Source organism: Hemicordylus capensis, chromosome 1 (genome assembly GCF_027244095.1).
Source record: "Hemicordylus capensis ecotype Gifberg chromosome 1, rHemCap1.1.pri, whole genome shotgun sequence".
NCBI lineage: Eukaryota > Metazoa > Chordata > Lepidosauria > Squamata > Cordylidae > Hemicordylus > Hemicordylus capensis.
Genome location: NC_069657.1, coordinates 279,898,117 through 279,920,085, shown reverse-complemented (window position 1 = coordinate 279,920,085; position 21,969 = coordinate 279,898,117). Strand labels below are relative to the sequence as shown.

The window sequence follows — 21,969 nt, the reverse complement described above, 5'->3', positions numbered from 1 at the left end:
GCACGTGCCCCCCCTGCCCCCCCTATAGTTACGCCTCTGATTATTAAGTTGGTTAGATAAATAGCAGGCGCCAATGCATTCCTAGTGGCCCCTAGGACAGTATGTTTAGAAACTAAAGTTAAATGTTTCTATAATTCAGTGTCCAATATTGGTTGTTTCAGAGTGTTTTTAGCGTTACAATATCCAAGGGGTATTAAATCAGCATTTCCTGTGAAATGCTGAAAAAAAGCTACTTACCTTACAGCAGGTATTCTCAAACGTGGGTCCTCAGATGTTGTTGGACTACAACTCCCATCATCCACTGCCACTTGGGCATTGGGGAAGAGGATGATGGGACTCATAGTCATCCCATCATCCCCTGCCACTTGGGCATTGAGGAAGAGGATGATGGGAATTGTAGTCCAAAAATATCTGGGAACCCAAGTTTAAGAACCCCTGCCTTACAGGGCTGTTGTAAAGATTACATCAAGGTAATATGTATGGAGTCCTTTGCTCACTCAACGAGTTCTATACAAATGCTAAATTGTAGTTACTATTCCTTCTACTATGATGCTATATTGCTTTCAACAAACATTCTCAAAATGGTTTACATGGAAAAAATAAATAGTAAATAGATAAGATGCTGCCCTACTGCAAAAGGATTTACAGTTCTTTTACCAGCAACAACCACTGGCCGCTTTCCAGATTACATGCTAAACAGTGGTTGGGGGAGGTGCAAAATGCTTCAGCTTGGCAGGATTGTTTTGAAAATGTAAATAAAGGGTGGAAGCCGTTTGTTGTATAGAGCTGTGGCTGTTACTATTGCCACCCATAACAACATGTTTTCCCAGCAGGAACCGTTCATACTGCATGCTCTCTGTGCCCTCCTACTGCCCCATTTTAGGCCAATGAGGTTGCAGAGGAGGCAGGGTGAGGGGAGATGATATGATGAGGCTTAAAAAAATCCGTTTGTTTTCTTGGTGGCTTTGTGCATGGCCACCTGCAGGGGGAGCAGTCATTTCTAGCTTGCACAAAATTAACTATTCCTTGCCTTGGCTGACAATTAGTTTTTTAAAATAGTTAAAGAACTCACTGGTGAAGGCAGAAAGAGGAAAGGAAGAACAGAAAGAAACATAATCACAGAAATATGAAAAGAAATATAATCGCAATGGGTTTAACATTAACGGAGGAGGGGAAAGCAAATAAAAGGAAATTACACAAATGTACCCTTGCACAAGGCCTTCAGATATTAACCAATCATCTGTGCAGTATGAACTGTCCACACCACACCACACCACTTATACCTCCAAAACAGCATTTTAACCCTCCTAAAATGGGAAAATACAGCTGTTTTCTTCCAACGCACATGCAGTGTTATAGCGCACTGAAATGCAAAGATAAAACATGAAAGAAGGCATCGGGTCTGTGAATGGCACCTTGCTGTCAGTGCGGGGACTGCAATGTCAAGACACAGGTAGTTCGGAAGCACACTTGGCGGATACGCAGGGAAACTCTTGTAGCGTGTAATCTGGAAAGCGCCCATGCTGTGCTCGGGGGTGGATAATGATGCTTACTCGCTCCCTGTTAAATCACCACTTTAAAAGGTGCTTCTTTATTCAATCATTGCGGATATTATTAATTAATTAATTATTATTCCACTGCTTTGAGCATTGGGCAGAGCAACCCATTGTGCAATTAGGTCACATAATACATTATTAACCCAAAGTGGTCTCAGGTATCTGCAAGTTTAAATGAAGGGATCTGTGGTGGGAGGGAGAGGGGAAATTATTTGCAAATATATATATATTGGTGAAGTTAGGAAAAAAAATGACAGTTGACATCAAATGAGGAAGGGCTGCTGCAATCAAAGTGTTCACAAGGACACAAACACAAGGAGCTTGTCCTTATCCAAGAAATACTCAGCTGATATGACTGTGGAGAAGACATCCAATAGCGGGTATCTTGTACAGATTTGACGTGCTGTGCTGCTTTTTCAAGCATCTCTGTCATGAGGCAGAACTCGACAGTATGGATGAAATGAGTCTGCTGCTGAAAATGGCAGCCTTGCGTCTCCCCCGTAACTACTAGAGAAAATCAACATCAGCTGTGATGTTATCATACATGATTCCTTAACTCTAGTTCTATGCTGATGTTTCCTGTGTATTTGGGATGTTTGTCTCCACTATTTTTAGTTGGTGCTGCAGTGTGCTGTTCACACCTTTTAAACTGTTTTATCCTTTATATGCCTTATTGAACTGTTTTTAGTTTTTGTACATCTTCTTACATGCATGTGCTTATACAAAGGAAAAATGTGTATCCTTTTAAAATAATATTTTCTGGATTCTTTGTTATCTAGGCACTTTAACAAATTCAGGGCCTCCTAAAAAACGTCACAAAGGATGGTCACCAGAGTCTCCTTTATCCAATGAAGCCTGGAATTTGCAGCCCAACACTCAAATCACAAATAGAAATAAAAATGGTAAGTGAGGGTTTTTGTTGTTGTTGAATGCCTTTGTAGATGGTGAGCTTTGGTCATATATGTGCTGGTGAGTTGGTAGATCAATGGGTTCCATATAACTCCACCACAGAAACACCATTCCTCTCTGGCTCTGTAATATTGCATAACTAAAGGTGCCAGCTAAACGCATCCAAGTGCTTAAGAAGTATTTAATACACTTTGGGGAAAACCAGAGCATGGCCTCCAATGAGTGGGTCAGCTCATACGTTAATACACTGTGTTAATATATGGACTGACCCACTCATCGGAGGCCATGCTCTGGTTTTTGCTGCCTTCAAAGGTGAGGTAGATAGTGGCTGGAAATAGGGTCTTTTTGGTTGTGGCACTCAGCGGGCCTGTACTTCACTAGCTTTTCAGTCCAGCAAAAAAAAGGGTTATTCTCTTGAGCTTTTAGTGAATTGTTGTTTTTATTCTTGCTTTTATTGTTGAATTTACTGCTGTACTATTGTGTTGTGATTTTTAATATTTTATTATTTTAATTTAATGTTCATTGTTGTTGTTTTGTTAGCTGCCATGTCAGCTTCTGCTGAAAGATGGGATACAAATTTTTTAAATGAATAAAAATGGAGGGATGGATTTGATTCTTATCTTATATTTAGTGGCAGTGCAGCCCAAGTGGCTAATGATAAATAGCAAAGAAAATAAAGCAGATATAACAAAAAAATTTTAAAAATCCTAAAATACGATAATAAAATAATAATGCAGCAGTTAAAAAGCAACAAGCTGAAGCAGAGAAAAAGCAGCATATACATATTAGGGATGTGCCCGAACTGACGTTTATGCAATGGTTTGGCGCAGAACCATGGTGTTGATGACCATGCAAATGATAATGTGAGCCACATAGGAATACTTGGGACAAATGCCGTGGCAGCAGGAAGCTGCATGCGGCGGTGGAGAGCAGGTAGGGACCTGTTCTCCTTTTTCTTAAAGATCCCACACACCCTCCCCCTCCCCCTCCCGGCGGTGCCGAACCAGTGAACAAACCTCACTTTGTGCACATCCCTAATACACAGAGGTGTACTTTAGGAGCGTGGACTAATTTTGGAGGCTGGACCTAAAGGCATTTGGAGCTAGTCCCCCACTGCAAGTTAAACATCAGCCCCCTCTACACACACACACACACACACACACACACACACAAATACATTATTTTTAAAAAGTGAGTTCTCGAGGGCACAAACAGCAACTGAACTCACAAGAATGTAAGAATATAAAACGGGTATATTTATGGAAATATGCATTAGCAGAAACATTTCAACATGCAGCCTAACATATTCTCACCCCACATTTCTTTCCCCATTCTGGTCACAATCACACTTGGGGGCCTGGAACAGCACAGGCTTGCGGCCACACCACCCAGAACAGACTAAAGAGAATTTGGGGGCCCCCAAGGGCCCCGAGAAGCCACTTAATGGCGCAGTGGGGAAATGACTTGATTAGCAAGCCAGAGGTTGCCGGTTCGAATCCCCACTGGTATGTTTCCTAGACTATGGGAAACATCTATATCGGGCAGCAGCGATATAGAAAGGTGCTGAACGGCATCATCTCATACTGCGTGGGAGGAGGCAATGGTAAACCCCTCCTGTATTCTACCAAAGACAACTACAGGGCTCTGTGGGCGCCAGGAGTCGACTCTGACTCGATGGCACACTCAAGGGCCCCAAAGTCCAGGCATAAGAGTGCCCCTGCTAATACATATAACTTAAAAGATGTGTGTCTGCATATATGCTGTAACTGCATATTTGCAGAACACTGTAAATGCATTTTGAGTTCTTGCTTACTGTCTACATTTTGCAGTCTTTAACCGCAGTTAGCCCAAAGGCTCATCATTAGCTTACGAAAAAACAAATTGTCAAACTTTTTGAGGTATAGGATATAAGTATAGTAAGTGTTTTAAATAAGCCCAGCATATGCAATTTTATTTATATTTATAAAATACTAATAAAATGGAAAGGAGAGGCAGATGGGAGGATTTTTTCCTCCTCTTTAGCCAACATTTTTAGCAAGTATGTGGTTTTTTTTTCTTTGTTGCTTTATTGCAGTTGTTTATTTCTGAATTGATTATAGATGGAGGAGGAGGTGGTGGTGGAGGTGGAGGCAGTGGAGGAGGAATGTCTTGCCTACCTCATGCACCCTTGGTAGGACCAGTGTCTTCTCCAGTGCTGGCCTCTGAAGAGCCAGTTTTAGTTCCTGACAACTTGCTGAAAATATATAAAGCAAAGCCAGTCATATTTAAAGGTAATGCAAGAAGAAGTGCTATGAAACAAGTGTGGCTGCTTGTCTTACCCGCCTGCAATTTATTCGCTGCTCTTGCACTGAACACATGGAATCCTGTATGTTGTGCTTTATTTCACAGGGCATGGAAACTTCCCTTATCTTTGTGGGAACCTTAATGATGTCATAGTGAGCCCCCTTTTATATACATGCTACAAGAATGCACAGTCTCTCTCTAGGGCTTATGAACAATATGGAGCCTCCACAATACCGCCAATTTCAGAGGAAATGCAGCTCTTACTAACAGTCTATTACCTTGTTCAACTTGGTGAGTTTTGCTCCTTTAACCCATAGCAAATCAAATCAAAGATTTTGATGTGAGTTGGTGAATTTGTAAATGGCCACTGAAAAAGAGCCTTTAGGATGTTAGTGGGTTTTTAAAGAAGTTTTTCTACCATGTAAATGAAATTCATAAGCTGTGGCTAAAACTATAGAGGAAATAAATGAATATTATAATAAAATATTATAGATATTAAAGACACAAGAGAGAAGCTGACATCCAGACCAAATTACTCATGAGAGGTCCCATTGAAATTAATGGAATAAGTTATCTATCTATCTATCTATCATATTTTTACACCGCCCAAAACTTACGTCTCTGGGCGGTTTACAACAAAATTAAAAAGTAAAACATTAATTCAAAACAAAAACAAAACAAAACAAAAATTTAAAAGCAAGAAATGTAAAACACAATTTAAATTTTTAAAAACAATATTCTAAAAATAACATTCAAAACAATCAAAACAATATCAGTTAAAAGCCTGAATCTGGGGGAATTAATAGTCATGACTAACTTGTCCTGTTAATTTTAGTGAGACTCAGCCAAATAATAAGCATGGCTGAAAAAAGCATGGTTGCATGCAGTTTATAAAATGTGATCTTTGGAGAGCTTCATTCTGTGATTAATAAAAACTTAAGGTAGGTTCACATGCATTTATGCCCTCCCCTCTACCCACTTCTTTCTTTGCTCACATGCTGCATTTACTGAGTCAACCCAAAATGCAGTTACAACCATATATAAATAGCTATATACGCAAATACACATATTTTACATTCTGTCCAAGTGGGCAAACTATGGTTTCTATTTGCCCTAAAAATTAAAATGAGTACCCCACTGCCTTGCGAGTGGGAGTGGGTTGTAGTTGGCACATGGCAGTTGACAGTTGGCACCGTCCAAAAGACAGTCAAAATGAATAGAAGAAATGAAGGTGTGTAACGAATCCTAATAGGGATTCATTGAGGGAAAGTTATTATACACCAAAGAGTCCAAACACTTGAAAAACAGTGACCACACATTTTGCTCCATAACTCCACTTCTACAAGGGCTAGAGCTTAGCTTTTTTTTTTTTTTTTTTTTAAAGAAAGCTGGGAATCTGGGGGAATTAATAGGAGGGATCTAAATCTCAAATCGATTTGAATTGAATCAGGCACAATTCAATTTGTACCTGAATCTAGCCAATGGACCACAGGGGCAATTTGTTTTGTCTCCAAATTACCCAAATCAGCTAGATTCGGGTACAAATCGATTTGTACCTGAATCGTTTTGCACATCCCTAATGCAAATTAATTCCAGATCTGAAAGATGTTTTCAGACATGGATCACTCTCCCGATTGAGTCTAATGCATGCAGAAACTTGTTGCACAGTCCTTACCAGAGATTTGTAGCTGTATTGAATCCATGGATGTACCTACTAGGAAAATCATTGTCAGATACAATCACTTGTTTGGGACTTCTGGGGGACTGAATCTAGCCCTCCTGTACCCATCCTCCTCTCATATCTTATCAAAGCAGATGGCAGTAACCTTCTGATTGGCTGGTGCATATGTACAGATCCTCTATACACCAGGGCCCCTATTGATTCCAAAGTCTGTACATTTTTAATGCTGTTGACTTTAAAATGTTGTAATGTGTCTTGAGCCCACAGGATAGGAGAGACATGGATAGACATTAAATACCCAATCTAAGCTGGGCAGTAGATTTCACAGTTAGCGCCACATGTGCAGCACATGAACTCTCAACTTGCATCTAATTTGCACAAGCACAAAAATGGTATCATTAACCCAAGTGATATGCATGAACACAATGAACACCAGCCCACCACTGGTAGGTGGTATATCTTTTATTGTAAAATATCTGATGTGAGACTAGAAATAGATATACCCAGGAAGTTTTGGAGGTAAAAATGATGTGAAATCTCTAATGAGGCAAGTTATCTAAGCTTGCCAAGGAAAACAGTTCATGTCTAAATGTCCCAAAATGTCTTGCAAGCATTATATTTTCCAGATATTATCTACCGGCATGAGAATCAGAATTATCACTTTTAAAATATTCAAAGTGAACACCAAGAGCTCTTGAGCTACAGAAGAATACCCATGGATTATGTATGGTTCATGGACTCCCTTCTCCCCCCGTTCACCCAGAATAGTATATCCTAAACAAAAATGTAGAAAGGGCTTGAATCAGAGAGTGGCAGTACTGTCATTTTGCAGGGCTCAAAGAGTTACGTGCTCATTGAGCTTGAATAGGTGCCACTTTAGGAAGGTCTTTGGCATGCTATATGTAAAATCAAAGCAATCAGAACTTTAAAAACTACCTTTATATTTGTTGTCATTCTCAGAACACAGGAGACTCATTTGGTTATCAGATTAACTCCGAATATTTGCCTAGTTTTGATGCCATGTCAATGTTTCTGTAGCTTCAGACCAGGTTCCTTTGATCGAGGACTTGGAACAGATCTTCATGCGTTCATGGCGAGAGTCGCATCTTTCTGAAATCCGCCAGTATCAACAGGCCATTCCACAAGCCTTTCCTCAGGTCCCTGGCCAAATTGCACCCGTGACATCAGCTCAGCTTCCTTGGCTAGCAGGACTGGCAGCCAGCTCATGTAATGACAGCGTCCACATCATTGAGTGCAACTGTTCTTTAGCGGAGGGGCTCTCAGAAATGTTTAAGATGCTCATGGAGGGAAAACTAGTGAAGACCAACTATGTGGTGATCATATGCGCTTGTAGGAACAGAGCCATTGATTCTTGCATTGCTGTAACAGGTGAGCTGCTAAGGAAAAGCATGGGACGTTCTAGCATGTTTGTTACTGAGTGGGTTGTCACTTTTGGCCCCTTGTAGGGCCAATAGGTAATGGGCAATATGGTGCATTTATCTGTTTATCCATGTGAAGCAGAATTTCATGTAACACATAAGGGCACATTTGTAGGAGGCTTTCTTCAGGGATTGGATGCACTCATATAGCACATTCAGTCTTTGCAGTACACACCCTTCTGAAGTCTATGCATGTACAGCTGTATGTGTTCAGAGGCCACTTTCAGACATTCAGCTGAGTGGGGAGGCAGATGTTGGGGGTAGGGCCAGCAGGCACTCTGGGCAGTTGGTGCAGAGGGGGAATGTCTCCACAGGACTTATGCACAGAATATTCCTCTCCATAGTCGTAGAGGAGAATTTTGAGAGAAAATGTGATTTGGCACCAGGTGTCACTATAATGTACTTCTGAGAGTGGGATTCTTGTACTCTGTACTTCTGAGAGTGGGATTCTCTTGCACTTCTGGCTGGAGATTGAAAATCCCATTAGCAGGTTGATCCTATGTTAGTGCCTTCTGCTGTGTATAGAGTTAGTTGTGGGTAGGCTCCAGGCACATGTGAAGCCAAATATTACCACATCTCCCATTTGCCTCTTCTTGTGGGAATGTGCTAACATTCAGCTCATTGTGTGGCTGGGGCTTACAGGCAACAATGGCCCCTCCATTCATTAAAACTAGCACTGGCATTTCCAGAGGTTATTAACATGTACAAGGAATGTGCATGGGGGTGGCGGCATCATGATGCTGGGCTACGTCCCACAACCTGTGTGTGTCTATTGTAGGTTCTGAAAGGACACCTGCACACACAACTGTATGTGTGGTGGGCTCTTCTCCATGCATTTGAGACCCCTACTTTTCCAAGTTCCTGAACATGTGAAGGAAGTGCTATGTATGTACATTAGTAGGGGTGTGTGCGCGCGCATGACTCCAGATCTTCAAATAAATACATGAAGGTCTGGAAGTGGAATCTTCTGCCACAATCAGGGGCAGTCCTTTCATGAGGCAAGGTGAGGTGATTGCCTCAAGCAGTGGATTATTAGGGCGCAAGCAGGCTAGCAACAGATGTGCCATTGGAGCAGCTCTTCAACACCAAACGGACCCTTGCAAGCTTTGCAAGGACTGCCTCTCCTCACCGGGACTGGACTGGGGGCACTGAGAGGGTGGTGGAATGTATGTGGGGAGGGCACCAGGTTTTGAGCAGAATGGGTATTTAAGGGTGGGAGTATTCACTGCTGCCGAGTGCAGCGGGGCACAGGGGCGCCCCATGGGTGGGGCGCACCGGGAATATGCCCTGCTGCCCTGTGGGCCAGTCCAAGCCTGCTCCTCACACTCCTTGTAGAACTTGCAAGAAGCATAAAGAGAGAAGAGGAGGCTGCTGGCAACCTGCCCTCCTCCCTGCACCCCCCAATCACTTTCAAAGCTTGCAAGGGTTCATTTTGAAAGGGGGCTGGCCCCCACTAGGGGCATGGGGCAAGGTAGGATTTGGCACCTCAGCTCAGATGCGACAATAGCTTGGGCTGCACCAACCACAATGCCACCTCCCTCCCCGCGTTCACTGTACATGCTAATAGTGTGTGGGAAGGACCTATGAGAGAATGATTTAAAACAGCAGCCGCGTAGTCTATAGTCACCTATTTTCATCCACAGTGTGGGAAATGCTCCTGGTAGCACAGTCCCTTCAGTTGCGGAGATGTATATTTTTACATTTGTATTTTGTCCTTCCTCCAAGTTCCAAAGAGCAGCATTTTAGCCTCACAACAACTCTGTGGAAGAGGTTAGCCTGTGAGATAGCTTTGCTGAGACCTCCCAATGTGCTTAATATTTGAGCAGAGATCTGGATGTGGGTTTTCAATATCTAAGTCCTAAATTTCACCCTGCATCACATATACAAAGAACTCAGTGCATGCTCTGCACGTTCCCTTCGTTAAATTAGCTTGGCCTGAAGACCACCCTGTCCCTTATGCTCATGTATGTATTTGCCATTTCAGCTACATGTCTAGATTACCCTGAGCAGTAGTGCTTGGTCAGGTAAACCACAGGGCAGAAGATATGAAGCATAGTATAGAATAAACCAACAGTTCATGTTGGTTTATCCTGTGTTGCTTTTAATTTCAGGTTAATGAGCGTAAGCTCTGTTTCTTTAGATTCCACAGAAGAACTGATTTTCTCAGTTGATTTCAGAAGGGAATTAAATGCCAGACCTGATTTTGAAGTACTCAAAACGGCACAAGAGAGTATGGTAGAACAACACTATGACCCAAGATATCATGGTGAAAACTAGAGCCCTATTCAGACATTATGTTGTATGAGCATACAGATGTCTGTACACATGTACATGTTTGTGTGAATGACTACGTGTGCTCACCTTAAAAGTGAATCTTGGCACAGGCCCTTCAAATGTGTCAGACAGACAGGAAGTTTACTGCTGTACCTGTGTTCAATATAATGTGTGAATAATTGTACCTGTGAATACTCATACAAGTGCTGAGCATAATGTGTGGATAGGGCTTAGTAGTGTCCCAAAACTAAATGGCAGTACCAATGATTATGCTTATGTATTCAGTTCCATAATTTGCTTGGAATTATATTCCTGGTAAAATCAATGGGGCTGTATGGTATATTGGTGACCCAAATGTTATTGAGAAAGGGTAGCTAGAGTTATTTATTGCATATGTGCTCTGCCTTTCTTCCATGGAGCATGTATGTTTCCCAAGCAGTTTTTCATTGAAGTGCTGATCAATCACACCAATGCCTGCTTAGTTGCAGCAAGGTTGGTGCATCATATGTTTTCAGACCATTCCTGGGGGGTTTGGTAAAATTTTATTGGTGTGTGGGATTATTTGTGGTGTAGTGGATTTGAATTGAATTGTTATATAACAGCCCCTTTCTTTTTTTGTATCACTTAGGGAAATACCAAGCAAGAATACTGTCTGAGAGCATGCTCACTCCAGCGGAATACCAGAAAGAAGTTAGTTATGAACTAGTTACTGGGAAAGTTGAGGCTCTAGGAGCCTTCTTCAGTACTCTCTGCCCAGGTATATTGTGTGATCTCGATACAGAAAGGGTTGTTTTAAAAGCTTTCCTAGAACTTACAGATCAAGAATCCGATCATTTCTGAGAATCCAATAAGATTATGTACATTGAGACAGAAATTCCATAGCAAAGTATTATTTGACTGATAGCTCTATCCAACAAATTAATATAAGCTAAAGAGCAAATTGAACAATGCAGTTGATATTCTTCTTGGGGCATGGCTGAAGCCAAGTACCTTAGCTTGGCTACCCAGGAACCCCCTGTGTTACCAGAAATCTCTGTGGCTCCTGTGAGCCAGCATGGCAATAGGAAGGCAGCTTCAGAAAACAGGTGCTTTCCAAGTGCTCTAGCAGATGGAGCTTTAGGGCATGTCCCAGGCACTCTGGAACAGAATGTCATCCCATAGGACTGGGCTGTTAGAAAACTCTAGCACCACAAAAGCATCCCATATATGAAAATTTCAACTTCAGTTCTCTGAAGTTACAATACTAAAAGGCTTTATGAAAATGCTCTCTGAAGTTACAATAAAAAAGGACTTTTTAGAATGCATTGTACAATATAAAGTTGGATTTTACAGGACAAGGTGTACCACACTTGCTTGGTCTGGTGTCCCTTATACACACATATATAAAATGCGAATGTCTGGGACAGGGAAATCAAACTGATTCTGGGAATTTGTCAGTTGCTCACTTTTACTTCACTGAGAATTCAGCCTCGTTGTCCCATCCCAGTATTGTTAATGTATAGAATGGAAATACAAAATTATACTTAGTTGAGCTCACTTTTATTGTATCCCACGTTTTGTATAATTTCATTGTTCAAGATGAAGAAATGTGATTAAGGTTTGAAATATAATGGTATGCTTTTACCAAAAACTAGCTGAAGAGCTGACTGGTTATCTTTGATCTATATGTAAAAGTCAACCTCTCATCCCTGCATGTCTTTCCTCTAACAGTATACTTTGTTGAAGGGTAGTGTGTGTGTGTGTGTGTGTGTGTGTGTGTGTGTGTGTATGTATACATCTGTATATATATGCACACCGGGTACTTCCTGTTACTTCTGGCCAAAGAGGACACAGGGTGGCGGGGAGGTACGCTGCCGCCCCAACGGACACTTTTAAAATGGAACGCTGGCAAGGGAAACACAGTGGGAGGGGTAAGGGCACCCTCCCCCACTTAAATATGCCCCTGCCGTGGAACTGGTGGAACAGCTGGTCATTTGAAACAGTTCGGAGGCCCTTGAAAGGGCCTTCAAACAGGTTCATGCACATCCCTAGCCTGCACAGCCCCTCAAGCAAAGAAAATGACTTCATGGGATTCAGCTGTCAAGAATATGGCCAAACGCCACCTTAATATTTGTTCTGGTTTTGCTTGCTGCATTTCCTGCCAGTACCAGTCCACCATCTTCAAATATTTTCCTCCTTAGTAAGGGCTGTAGTCTTTTTTGTTGAAATGAGATAGTATTTTAACAAGCTTCATGGCTTGATTAGAGCTTGGAGATTATTAAGAGTGCAATGTCATGGTTTGACACTGAGAACAGCAGCCATTTTTTCTTTCATTTTTGCTAGATGGTGACATTGATGTCTTGCTGGACAAATTTTATCAAGAAAATCGAACCCATATTTCATCATCTCTCTCTGCTTCAGTGAATAAACCAGCAGCATTGGAAGTCACGGGAACAGCTGTGTGTACAAGTAAGTGATGTGTAATCGCAACAGATGAGGATGCTAACCTTTTTACATTTGTATGCCTCCTCTTTCTTCCAAGGAGTTCTTAGTGGCATTTTTGTCTCATAAGAATCCTGTAAGGTTGAGATATGAGGTTAAACCACATGTGGTACTAGAAGCATCATTAGAGCTTGCATTTGCATTTGCTTTTCTTGCTTTAAAGTAGCAGTACAGGGTGGGGAGCTGATAAGGATCAGGGACTCTGATGCATGGGTAGGGGGCATTTAACCTTTCATCTCACACCACAGTTCCTATGAAAATCCCCAAATGGCCCTTCAAAGCTGCTGTTACCCTCAGGAGGGAAGCACCAATTGGTGTTTGTGGCACCGTCTTTCCTGAGGTTAATATTCTGTTTAGAGGCTGTCTTTGTTGGGATGTGGTGGGAAAGGGTTAAATACACCCCGCCCTCATGCACTTTGGTCCCAGTCTTGAACTCCTGACCTCCACGTGGCTGCTATTTGATAGCAAAAACGGAGAATATAACATGTAGTCGGGCCCTCAGGCACCACTCCTTCAGCTGCGTTTTTGGGTTCAGCAGTCTATGCCCTTAAATGCCTATCATACACAGCCATGGGTTAGATGCAATAGCGTAATAGTAATCAAATCCAGCTAAAACATGGTTAATAGGAGAAAAACAATTTCCACCCACATTTTGCAATTTCCTCTTTTTAAAGGGAAGTCAACTTTACAATTAACCTAAGGCAGCTAGATCGGAAACAACCAGAGTACTGAAGCCGGCATGAGAACATTTTACTGCCTTGGCTGACATCCAGATTAACAAAGCACTGGTGCTTCAGTGGTGCTATGAGGGCAGAGTAGTTTTAATTAATATCCCTTTCCTTCTGAAGTCCACTGCGACTCTCTAAAATATGTCTCTGAGGGCTGTATGATCCTCAGGGACATATTTTCAGGAGTCACAGTCAGCTTCATCACCCCCCCACATAGCATCAGCACATCATCTCTTCATTAGTCTGGATGTCGGCCAGTGTTAACAGAAGACACTTTCTGATCATCTTCACTGTTAGCTATTGCAAGTTTGCCTGCAGAGGCCTAAATCAAGTTTCATCTACTTTCTGGACAGGACTTCGCTCTCTCTCCTTGGAGAAATGAAGCAGCAAGTGCAGCCTAGCTGTGTGGAACAAAAGATAATGGGCAAGGTTATAAATAAATGGCTACAGTAACAGAGGCCATGGCTCCACAACATACAAAAGCAGTGATAAGGAAGTATGTCTTCATAAATCCTAACCATTAGCTACCCAAGTTAGTTAGGAGACACTATGAAATCTTATGAAACCTTCTTTCGAAACCTGATTGATATTGCTTGGGGCAGAAGAATAAGTTTAAGGGACAATGCCCCCCGCCTCCAAGGAATGGGCAAACACATAGCAGCATGTTAGGTCAGTGGGACTTTGTATGCTTACCAACCTTTGAAGGTACTGTGTGAGTCAAAAGAAATCCTCCAGATTGCACCAATGCCTAGCTAGCAAAGAAGACTTCTGGGAGACTTGACAAATTAGCTTAATTAGTCTAGCAATATGAACGGATTCCATTGGTGATTAACTATAGCTTTATTCTACTCCATTTAGCAACATAGCTTAATAGGTGATTAGACCTGCATTTGTTTAATAGTTGCGGTTACTTCTCTTGAATGAAAGTGTAGATCTCAAAATGCATTGGAATAGAGAAGGCAGCAATAGAGAAGGCAGCCCTTTTTTGTACAACACCCCCCACCCATTTCTTGAGTGTTCTTTGCCTCTTGTTGTCTTCATCAAGTCCAGTTCCTTGCTCCAAGGCAGAATCCTTTGTGCATGGCTCCCCCTGCAGATCAACCCATATAATGTAGACCACAATATGCCATAAACAAACAACTGAAGCAAACTGAGTCGTTTCGGACCAAATTATATGTTCAGATGAGCTGTTTATAGGAGTCATGCTACTGAGAGGTGATATAGCATATTGGCTAAGAAACTGAGCTATGCATCATAATTTCCCTAGTTTTAATCTGTTGGGGGTTGTTAATTTTGCCCTCAGTAGTAAAAAGAAAAGCACTAGGAATGAGCACACACTCCAGTTACAGAGTAGATAGCAAAGGGTGGTTTAGTATGTATGTATGTATGTATGTATGTATGTATTTAAAATATTTCTATACCACCCAAAACTTGCGTCTAGTTGTTGCAGCTATTTAGAGAAAACACATGGAGATTCTTGTAGAACTAAATACTAAGTATTTATTGGTTAAGTACACTTGGATGGGAAGTACTAATCCTAATCTAAAGGACTGCATAAGGAGTAGGTAAGGAAAGAGGGAGATGTTTCCATCTACTCTCTAAGAGGAAAGGAAGGATTGTGACTCAGCCATGGGCGGAATTACGATTAGGCAGGGGGAGACAGTTGTCTGGGGGCCCCACTGCCTGTAGGGGCCCCCCAGAGAGACCTCACATGACTCCCCATTGCCCCCTGCCCAGCCCCAAGGCCCCTCAGCCCCTTGCCCAGTTCACCCTCTCTCCTCTTGTTTGCCTTCCTGGCCGCAATCTCCTTCTCTCCCTGCCTCTCAGCTGATCGGTGGGTGGGCAGGGCTTCCAGGGAGGCCTCTGTGTAGGCCTCGCTGAAGCCTGAACTCGAGTAGGCTGGCAGGCCCCAAGCAAGCCAGGAAGGAGGAGGCAGGCAGAGTGGGACCTACAGTTCTCTGCAGCAGATCCTCATCCCAGCCTTTGCCAGGTAGAATGTGAATTCCTTTTTGTGGTTACACCCCCCCCCCCAGATATATAGGGATCTGCTTGCCATAGGGCTCTGATATGGTGGCAGGGAGACTGAGAAGTTTCTGGATATTTAATTTAAAACAGATTAGAAAATTTGCTGGCTTAAAAAAAAAACCTATCTAAAAAGTCCTATAAGTGGCTTGTTTCATGGCAAAAAATTACAAAAACTTCTGGAACAAACAATATTATATTATACTTATTTCTTCATTCATTCATTCATAAATGCACTTATGTTCAAGTTGTTTTGCTACCCAGAAGGTCTGAGTGAGAAATGTGAAGCATGTGTTGTGCTTTTATTTTATTTTATTTTTCTTGTGTGTGAACTGCTCCCCAATAACTTGCAGGGACTTCAGGGTAAATCTGGCCAACATGTGAATGCAGCACCTCCATTCCAGAGGAGATGTGTGTTAAAAGGGCTTTAAAAGCCCCGTGTGAAAAACCTCCTGGAATCAAACTTTACTGAATTTGTTTAGAATTCTGAGAAAACAAACATAGGCTCACCCTGCATGGTTGCAAGTCTCCTTTGCTAACCTGTAGCAGCGAGGCGACCATTTTAATAATTATTATTTCTAGTGTGTTCTAGGCATTAAAAGTAGCATAAATATATAGTACTCAATGTATATCACTATATATTGTGACGTGTGCGTGTGTGTATTCAGTGAAATGTATTTCCAGGCAGCATACTTATTTTGAAATATCAGACTTAAATCTTTGGGAGCCTGGGGTGTGTGGAGGCCCTGGACTTTGCGGGGTGTGTGTGTGTGTGCATTTTAAAATCTCGTCTCTGGGCCCACTCCAGCCTTGCTATGCCCCTGGACTCAGCACAGGAAGTGCTGAAGAATCAGATTAGGGGTCATAGAGTAGAGACAGGTAGAACAGTTAGGGAGACCCTGACTCACTATCTCTACTCCCAATTGCCCTAGTGGTCATTCGGACAGTTGGTGCAAAAGGTTGATGCACTGGAACATCTCCAGTATAACCTTGCCTCTGCCCTGAACACACCTGGTGGTCTTAGGTAAGCCATTCTTTCTCAGCCCCAGCTGCAATATGGGGATAATGGCTCACATTCTGCACAGTGAAGTGCAGATGGTTCAGCAGTGCCCACACTGTTGCAGAACACGGGTGTTCCACTCTGACTTGCAATTGCAGTTTTGCCATGTGCAGTTGCAGTCACACCATGCCACATCCATTGGAAATAATGGATGCAGCATGGTGCAACTGCAATTGTGCCATTTTAAGTTGCAGTAGAATAGCCCTGTTCTGCAACAGTTGAACCGTCTGTGTTTCACTGAGCAGACTGTGAGCCGCTGATACTTGCAGTGTTGTTATAAGGATTACAACAAGATAATTAATGTAAAGTCCTTTCAACACTGGAAAGTTCTAGACACATGTTAAGTATCATTATAAATGAAACCAGCAAAACTTGTAAGTATTTTAAAAAAGTTATAGTCTAATGCTATCTTCCGCCCCCTTCCATCATTTTGCTTTTCTTCTAGGTTATAACCTTGAGCCGCATCAGATCCGACCCTTCCAGCTCGCAGTGGCTCAGAAATTGCTGTCTCATGTTTGCTCCATTGCAGACTCCAGCACTCAGAACCTTGACTTGGGTTCCTTTGAGAAAGTTGATTTTCTGATATGCGTCCCTCCTTCCGAAGTGACGTATCAGCAAACGTTGTTTCACCTCTGGCATTCAGGTGCTCATTGCCGCAAATATGTACAAAATAACATTGGCCATTTGGGTTTGGAGGATGACTGACATGCATTGTATTTCTTGTAGGTGTTCTGTTAGAGCTTGGTTTTGAGAAGGAGCATCTTACAAAGCAGAGGGTGGAACAGTATGTTGTAAAACTGGATGCAGAAGCCCAGACTAAATTTAAAGCCTTTTTACAAAACTCAATGCAGAATCCACATACTCTTTTTGTACTGATTCACGACCATGCTCACTGGGACCTTGTGAGGTAAGAATGGTTTAGCTTTTCAAGGCATGTAGTTAGAAAGGATGCTGTTATGTCCCTTGAGCATAGGTGGAGCAACACAAAACAAAGGCTTCTTGGTTCCAGTGTTAGCAGCAGCTGGTCACTTTCACTGATTTTCCTCACTTTGGCTTGGTGTGTGGTGGAAAACCTAAGTAAACTTTAAATGAAGCTGGCATGCAAGATATTTTGAAACTCTCTTTGTCAATTCATAAATCTGCTTTTGCATATATTGTACCTTAAGATTTTGAAAGAACTTCTATTTTTAGGGCAACTGTGATAGATGTAATATGACCTTGGGTTCCTAAAGGACAACATGATAGTGGGAGGTTGATACATTTCACACATGGATGAAATTGTGATTACAAGGAGGAAGTGGTGTGGGGATTTTCAAGAACAATTTTTTAAAAATGGAATCACACCGACTATTCTGGTCCAAATTCTAGATCTCGATCTCTCTCTAACATACACACACTCTTTCTGTCCTCTTTCATATGAAGGTTTTGTTAAAATGGCATTGGGGTCATTAACAATCTGATCCTATGCTTGTTTGCTAGGAAGTAAGCCCTACTGTTTTTTTATGGATTGCATAGGATGTGTATAGGATTGGAGCAGTAGACTTCAATTAAAGTGAACGAGGAAAATGAAACACTCTACATCCAAGATTTGGGGTGTGTGTGTAAATGACCCGACAGTGATAAAAAACTAATTTAACATCTACTTAACGTTAATACAGCAATTCAGATAAAGACTTATTAAACATTCAGGTTTTGTTTTTACTACTGGACCTTCATGAGTCTTTGAGTTGAAAGAAAAAGGTGCAGAGTAAAATGTCACTGGTCTGAGAGATGCATATTGTCATTGTAATGACTACGCTGATGGTCATTACAAACCTTAGGTACCATCCCTGTATACTTGCACCCTTGTACTATAAACAATAACACTACACAATTTCACATCTTTACAACAACAAATATATCTCATTGGTTTTATTAAATGATGATTAACTTAATCTCTATCTGACCTGGCGTGTCTTATAAATTAATAGAAGGAATGTTTAAATGGATGGATGAATAGATGGATATGCATCTGTGTTTTCCCATGTATCTGATTCTAACCCTTGGCAGTGTGCATTCTCTTTCTTACAGTGCAGTGCACAGCCTTTATCCTCAGTCAGATCCAGCTGTGGGGCTTGTGGACAGGCTGCTGAACTGCAGAGAGGTGAAAGAGGCTCCCAATATTGTGACACTTCATGTGACATCCTTCCCCTATGCTCTGCAGACGCAACACACTCGCATCAGCCCTTATAATGAAATCCACTGGCCTTCATTATATAACAATGTAAGAAAGATCCTCTGAGGGTCTTTGTGAGGGTTTTTTAGAATGTGGGGATCTAAGAAGAGCTGAGACGCTGCAGATTAAAGGCCTGTTTATTTTATTTTTTTAACCCCTAATTTGGCTGTAATGATTATGCTGTTCTGTGCTATGATGAAAGCTTTCAACAAAATATTGAGTCTAATCTCATCCTTGCTAATCTCTGATCTGCAGATCATTCTTTTGTGTTTTCCTAATCTCTTTATAGCTTCCTTTTTGCCTAGATCCTCTCAGCTCTTCTCTTCTCCTTGCTGAAGGAGAGGCCTTTGAGAATGTAGCATCGAGTTTTCAAGAGCTGAGGATCAATGATGGTGCCCATTTGTGGACAAAAAATAATGTAATTTTTGTTGAAAATATTTCATTTGATTTGAGCTCTGGCCATGCTAGAAATAGAAGGAGAGCCCTGATCTTCCACACACTTTCCAGCATGGCTGGCACACTGGAAATTGTGCTGCCATCAGTGTTGCCTAATCTGTTTGTGTAGTCAAGGCAACCTGAAATGGGGACAGGTGAGCATCTTGGCCAAGAGGAAAGATAATACTAGTGATGGAGAAGGGATCAGTGCTAGTCAATCCCAGTCCTGTTTATGGTCACTGGATGACTAGATGACTGAACTGTGAAATAATGACCATTCCTTTAAATTCACATGATTTCATTTTATTCTAGGGAGCAGACTTATACCATGAAAACAAGAAGTACTATGGACTGCCTGAATTTATTGAATCCACTTTTTCTGGACACAGCCTTCCATTGCTTCGTTATGACAGCTCCTTTGAAGCAATGGTCATGGCATTGGGGAAAAGGTACAGTGTATGGCTTACAGTATGATTCAAAATTAAAGAGGCAGTATGGTTAAGTAGATAGGAGGGTGTCTCGTGGAACTGGAGATTTGGGCTGTATTGTCAGTTGTGCCTGGGTCCCTTGGTCAAATATGTTTGCGGCGTTGCATTTGTGACGAAGTTTTTAATAATAAATGGAACATGGCCAGTTTTGGTCCTTGAATAGGAAGAAGTAGCAACTAGCGAGAATTGATTTCATGTGCACCTCACAATAACCCTGAAGGGCTTCATCATATAGAAAATAAGAGTCTGCTCAGAAAGCTATTCCTGCTTGTTTTGTTTCAGGTTCCCTAGATTGCATAGTGCAGTGATCAGGACGTTTGTTCTTGTTCAGCACTACTCTGCAGCCATGATGGCAGTATGCGGCTTGTCCCAGATGAAGAATTACACAACAGTTGAAACTCTAGAAATCACCCAGAATCTCATCAATTCTTCAAGGCAGTGCCCCAGTGGACATGGGCTCATGGTTGTTTTGCGGATTCCATGCATTCCTTTGGCAGCAGTGGCTTATGAACGCCTCAGCCATGTGAGGGAAAGACTAGCCCTTGAAGACCATTTTGAAATCATCCTGGGGAATCCCAACTCCGGAATCACTATCGGGAAACACTTTGTGGAACAGCTCAAGGTACTGGGTCAAACCACACAACCCTAGCAGAAGGTTCCAGCCTGAGCTGCACAGATTTTATTGGTTCTTCACATATTATATACCCCACTGTTCAATACAAGTATTTCTAGGACAATATTGTAAACCAGGAAATGTTGGGAGGGGTGTGGGCAGTTGGCAGGCAGTGGTGGGGCCTGTGGGTGGCAGGGCTAGCGGAGGTGGCGGTGGCAGGAACCACTAAGAAAATAATGCCAGTGAAAATGTTTGGGCAGTACCTATGGTGCTGCAAAGCCACCTAATGGCGCAGTGGGCCAGAGGAAGCCAGAGGTTACGGGTTCGAATCCCCCCGATATGTTTCCCAGAAACACCTATATTGGGCAGCAGTGATATTGGAAGGTGCTGAAAGGCACCATCTCATACTGTGTGGGAGATGGCAATGGTAAACCCCTCCTGTATTCTACCAAAGACAACCACAGGGCTCTGTGGGCGCCAGGAGTCAACATCGACCCAACAGCACACTTTACCTTTATGGTGCTGCAAAAAAGGCTGGGGGAGAGAAGGTCAGTGTTCAGCTATGGGACACATGTCCATCCAGACCTTGTTATGTCACTGGTTAAAAAGGAAATTATTAAACCATCCAAGAACTAAAATGGTTGATAGGCCTGAAGACTATTAATAAGTAATCACGTTGTAATCTGTATTGATTTATTACATTTTTATTCTGCGCTTCCTCCAAAGAGTTCAGGGCAGTAGATAGGTTTCTCCCCTACTTTCTCCTCACAACAACCCTCTCAATAAAGTTAGGCTGAGAGTTGGTGACTGGCCCAAATCACCCAGTAAGCTTTATGGCTGGCTGGGGTTTTGAACTCTGGTTTTATTTGTCTAAATCCAGCACTCCAACCACTGCATCCCACAGCTTCCTCAGTACTGTAAGGTAAGCCAGAATTATTGATGCTCTCCTGCAGAACAGAGACTGCATGATAGTGGCTGGCCCCAGCAGGCTCACAGCTGAGCCGAGCCTTGGACCAGGAACTTCCTGGCTTATACACTAGCTCTTAACTGCAATAGAACTTGCTTTCTTTTACTTGGCACAGACATGTGGTGACTACTAGTTTCTTTCAAATATTGCAATAGATCTGGCAGAAAATCGAAGATGCTGAATGGAGGCCCCAGACCTATTTGGAACTGGAAGGTCTACCTTGCATATTGATCTTTAGCGGAATGGACCCTCAAGGGGAGTCCCTGCCAAGGTAACCATGCGGTACTGGCAAACATTTTCCATGAAATACAGCTTGGTCTTTAATCGCTATACCATCTTGTTGCCATGTAGTTTGTTAGCAGGAATATGAAGTGCATTTAACTCTTGCTAACTAGGTTGTTGGTTTGAATCCCCGCTGGTATGTTTCCCAGACTTTTGGAAACACCTATGTAGGGCAGCAGCAATATAGGAAGATGCTGAAAGGCATCATCTTATACTGCGTGGGAAGAGGCAATGGTAAACCCCTCCTGAATTCTACCAAAAGTAAACCACAGGGCTCTGTGGGCACCAGGAGTCAAAATTGACTTGATGGCACACTTTACCTTTTAACTTGCCAAGAGGCACCTTTTGAAAGTGGTGGCTTTCTTATATTTAGCAGGGAGAAAGCAACTGTCCCTAATCAATTCTGGTATGTCGAGAAACCATCTGAGAATATTCTCTGTTTCCCCAACTTCTTATTCAATTATTCTTTGCTTTTAAATCCCAAGGCTAGGGATGTACACAAACCTAACTTGCCCAGTTCAGCCAGTTGAACACCC

At 42.2% G+C, this 21,969-nt stretch overlaps 1 protein-coding gene across 16 annotated transcripts in view; it reads left to right on the top strand.

The window, feature by feature from the left end:
- Positions 1-21,969, top strand: part of GREB1 (growth regulating estrogen receptor binding 1) — a 147,232-nt gene that overhangs the window by 103,871 nt on the left and 21,392 nt on the right. For 15 of the 16 annotated variants that reach the window (XM_053285601.1, XM_053285607.1, XM_053285608.1 and 12 more), the window contains 12 exons: positions 2,336-2,458; positions 4,565-4,735; positions 4,854-5,039; positions 7,468-7,818; positions 10,771-10,899; positions 12,465-12,590; positions 16,879-17,076; positions 17,160-17,340; positions 18,504-18,696; positions 19,396-19,532; positions 19,854-20,193; positions 21,307-21,422. In XM_053285601.1, coding sequence (XP_053141576.1) covers positions 2,336-2,458; positions 4,565-4,735; positions 4,854-5,039; positions 7,468-7,818; positions 10,771-10,899; positions 12,465-12,590; positions 16,879-17,076; positions 17,160-17,340; positions 18,504-18,696; positions 19,396-19,532; positions 19,854-20,193; positions 21,307-21,422 — 2,251 coding nt within the window. The remainder of the gene's footprint in view (positions 1-2,335; positions 2,459-4,564; positions 4,736-4,853; positions 5,040-7,467; positions 7,819-10,770; positions 10,900-12,464; positions 12,591-16,878; positions 17,077-17,159; positions 17,341-18,503; positions 18,697-19,395; positions 19,533-19,853; positions 20,194-21,306; positions 21,423-21,969) is intronic. The other variant, XM_053285602.1, reaches the window with a different exon arrangement.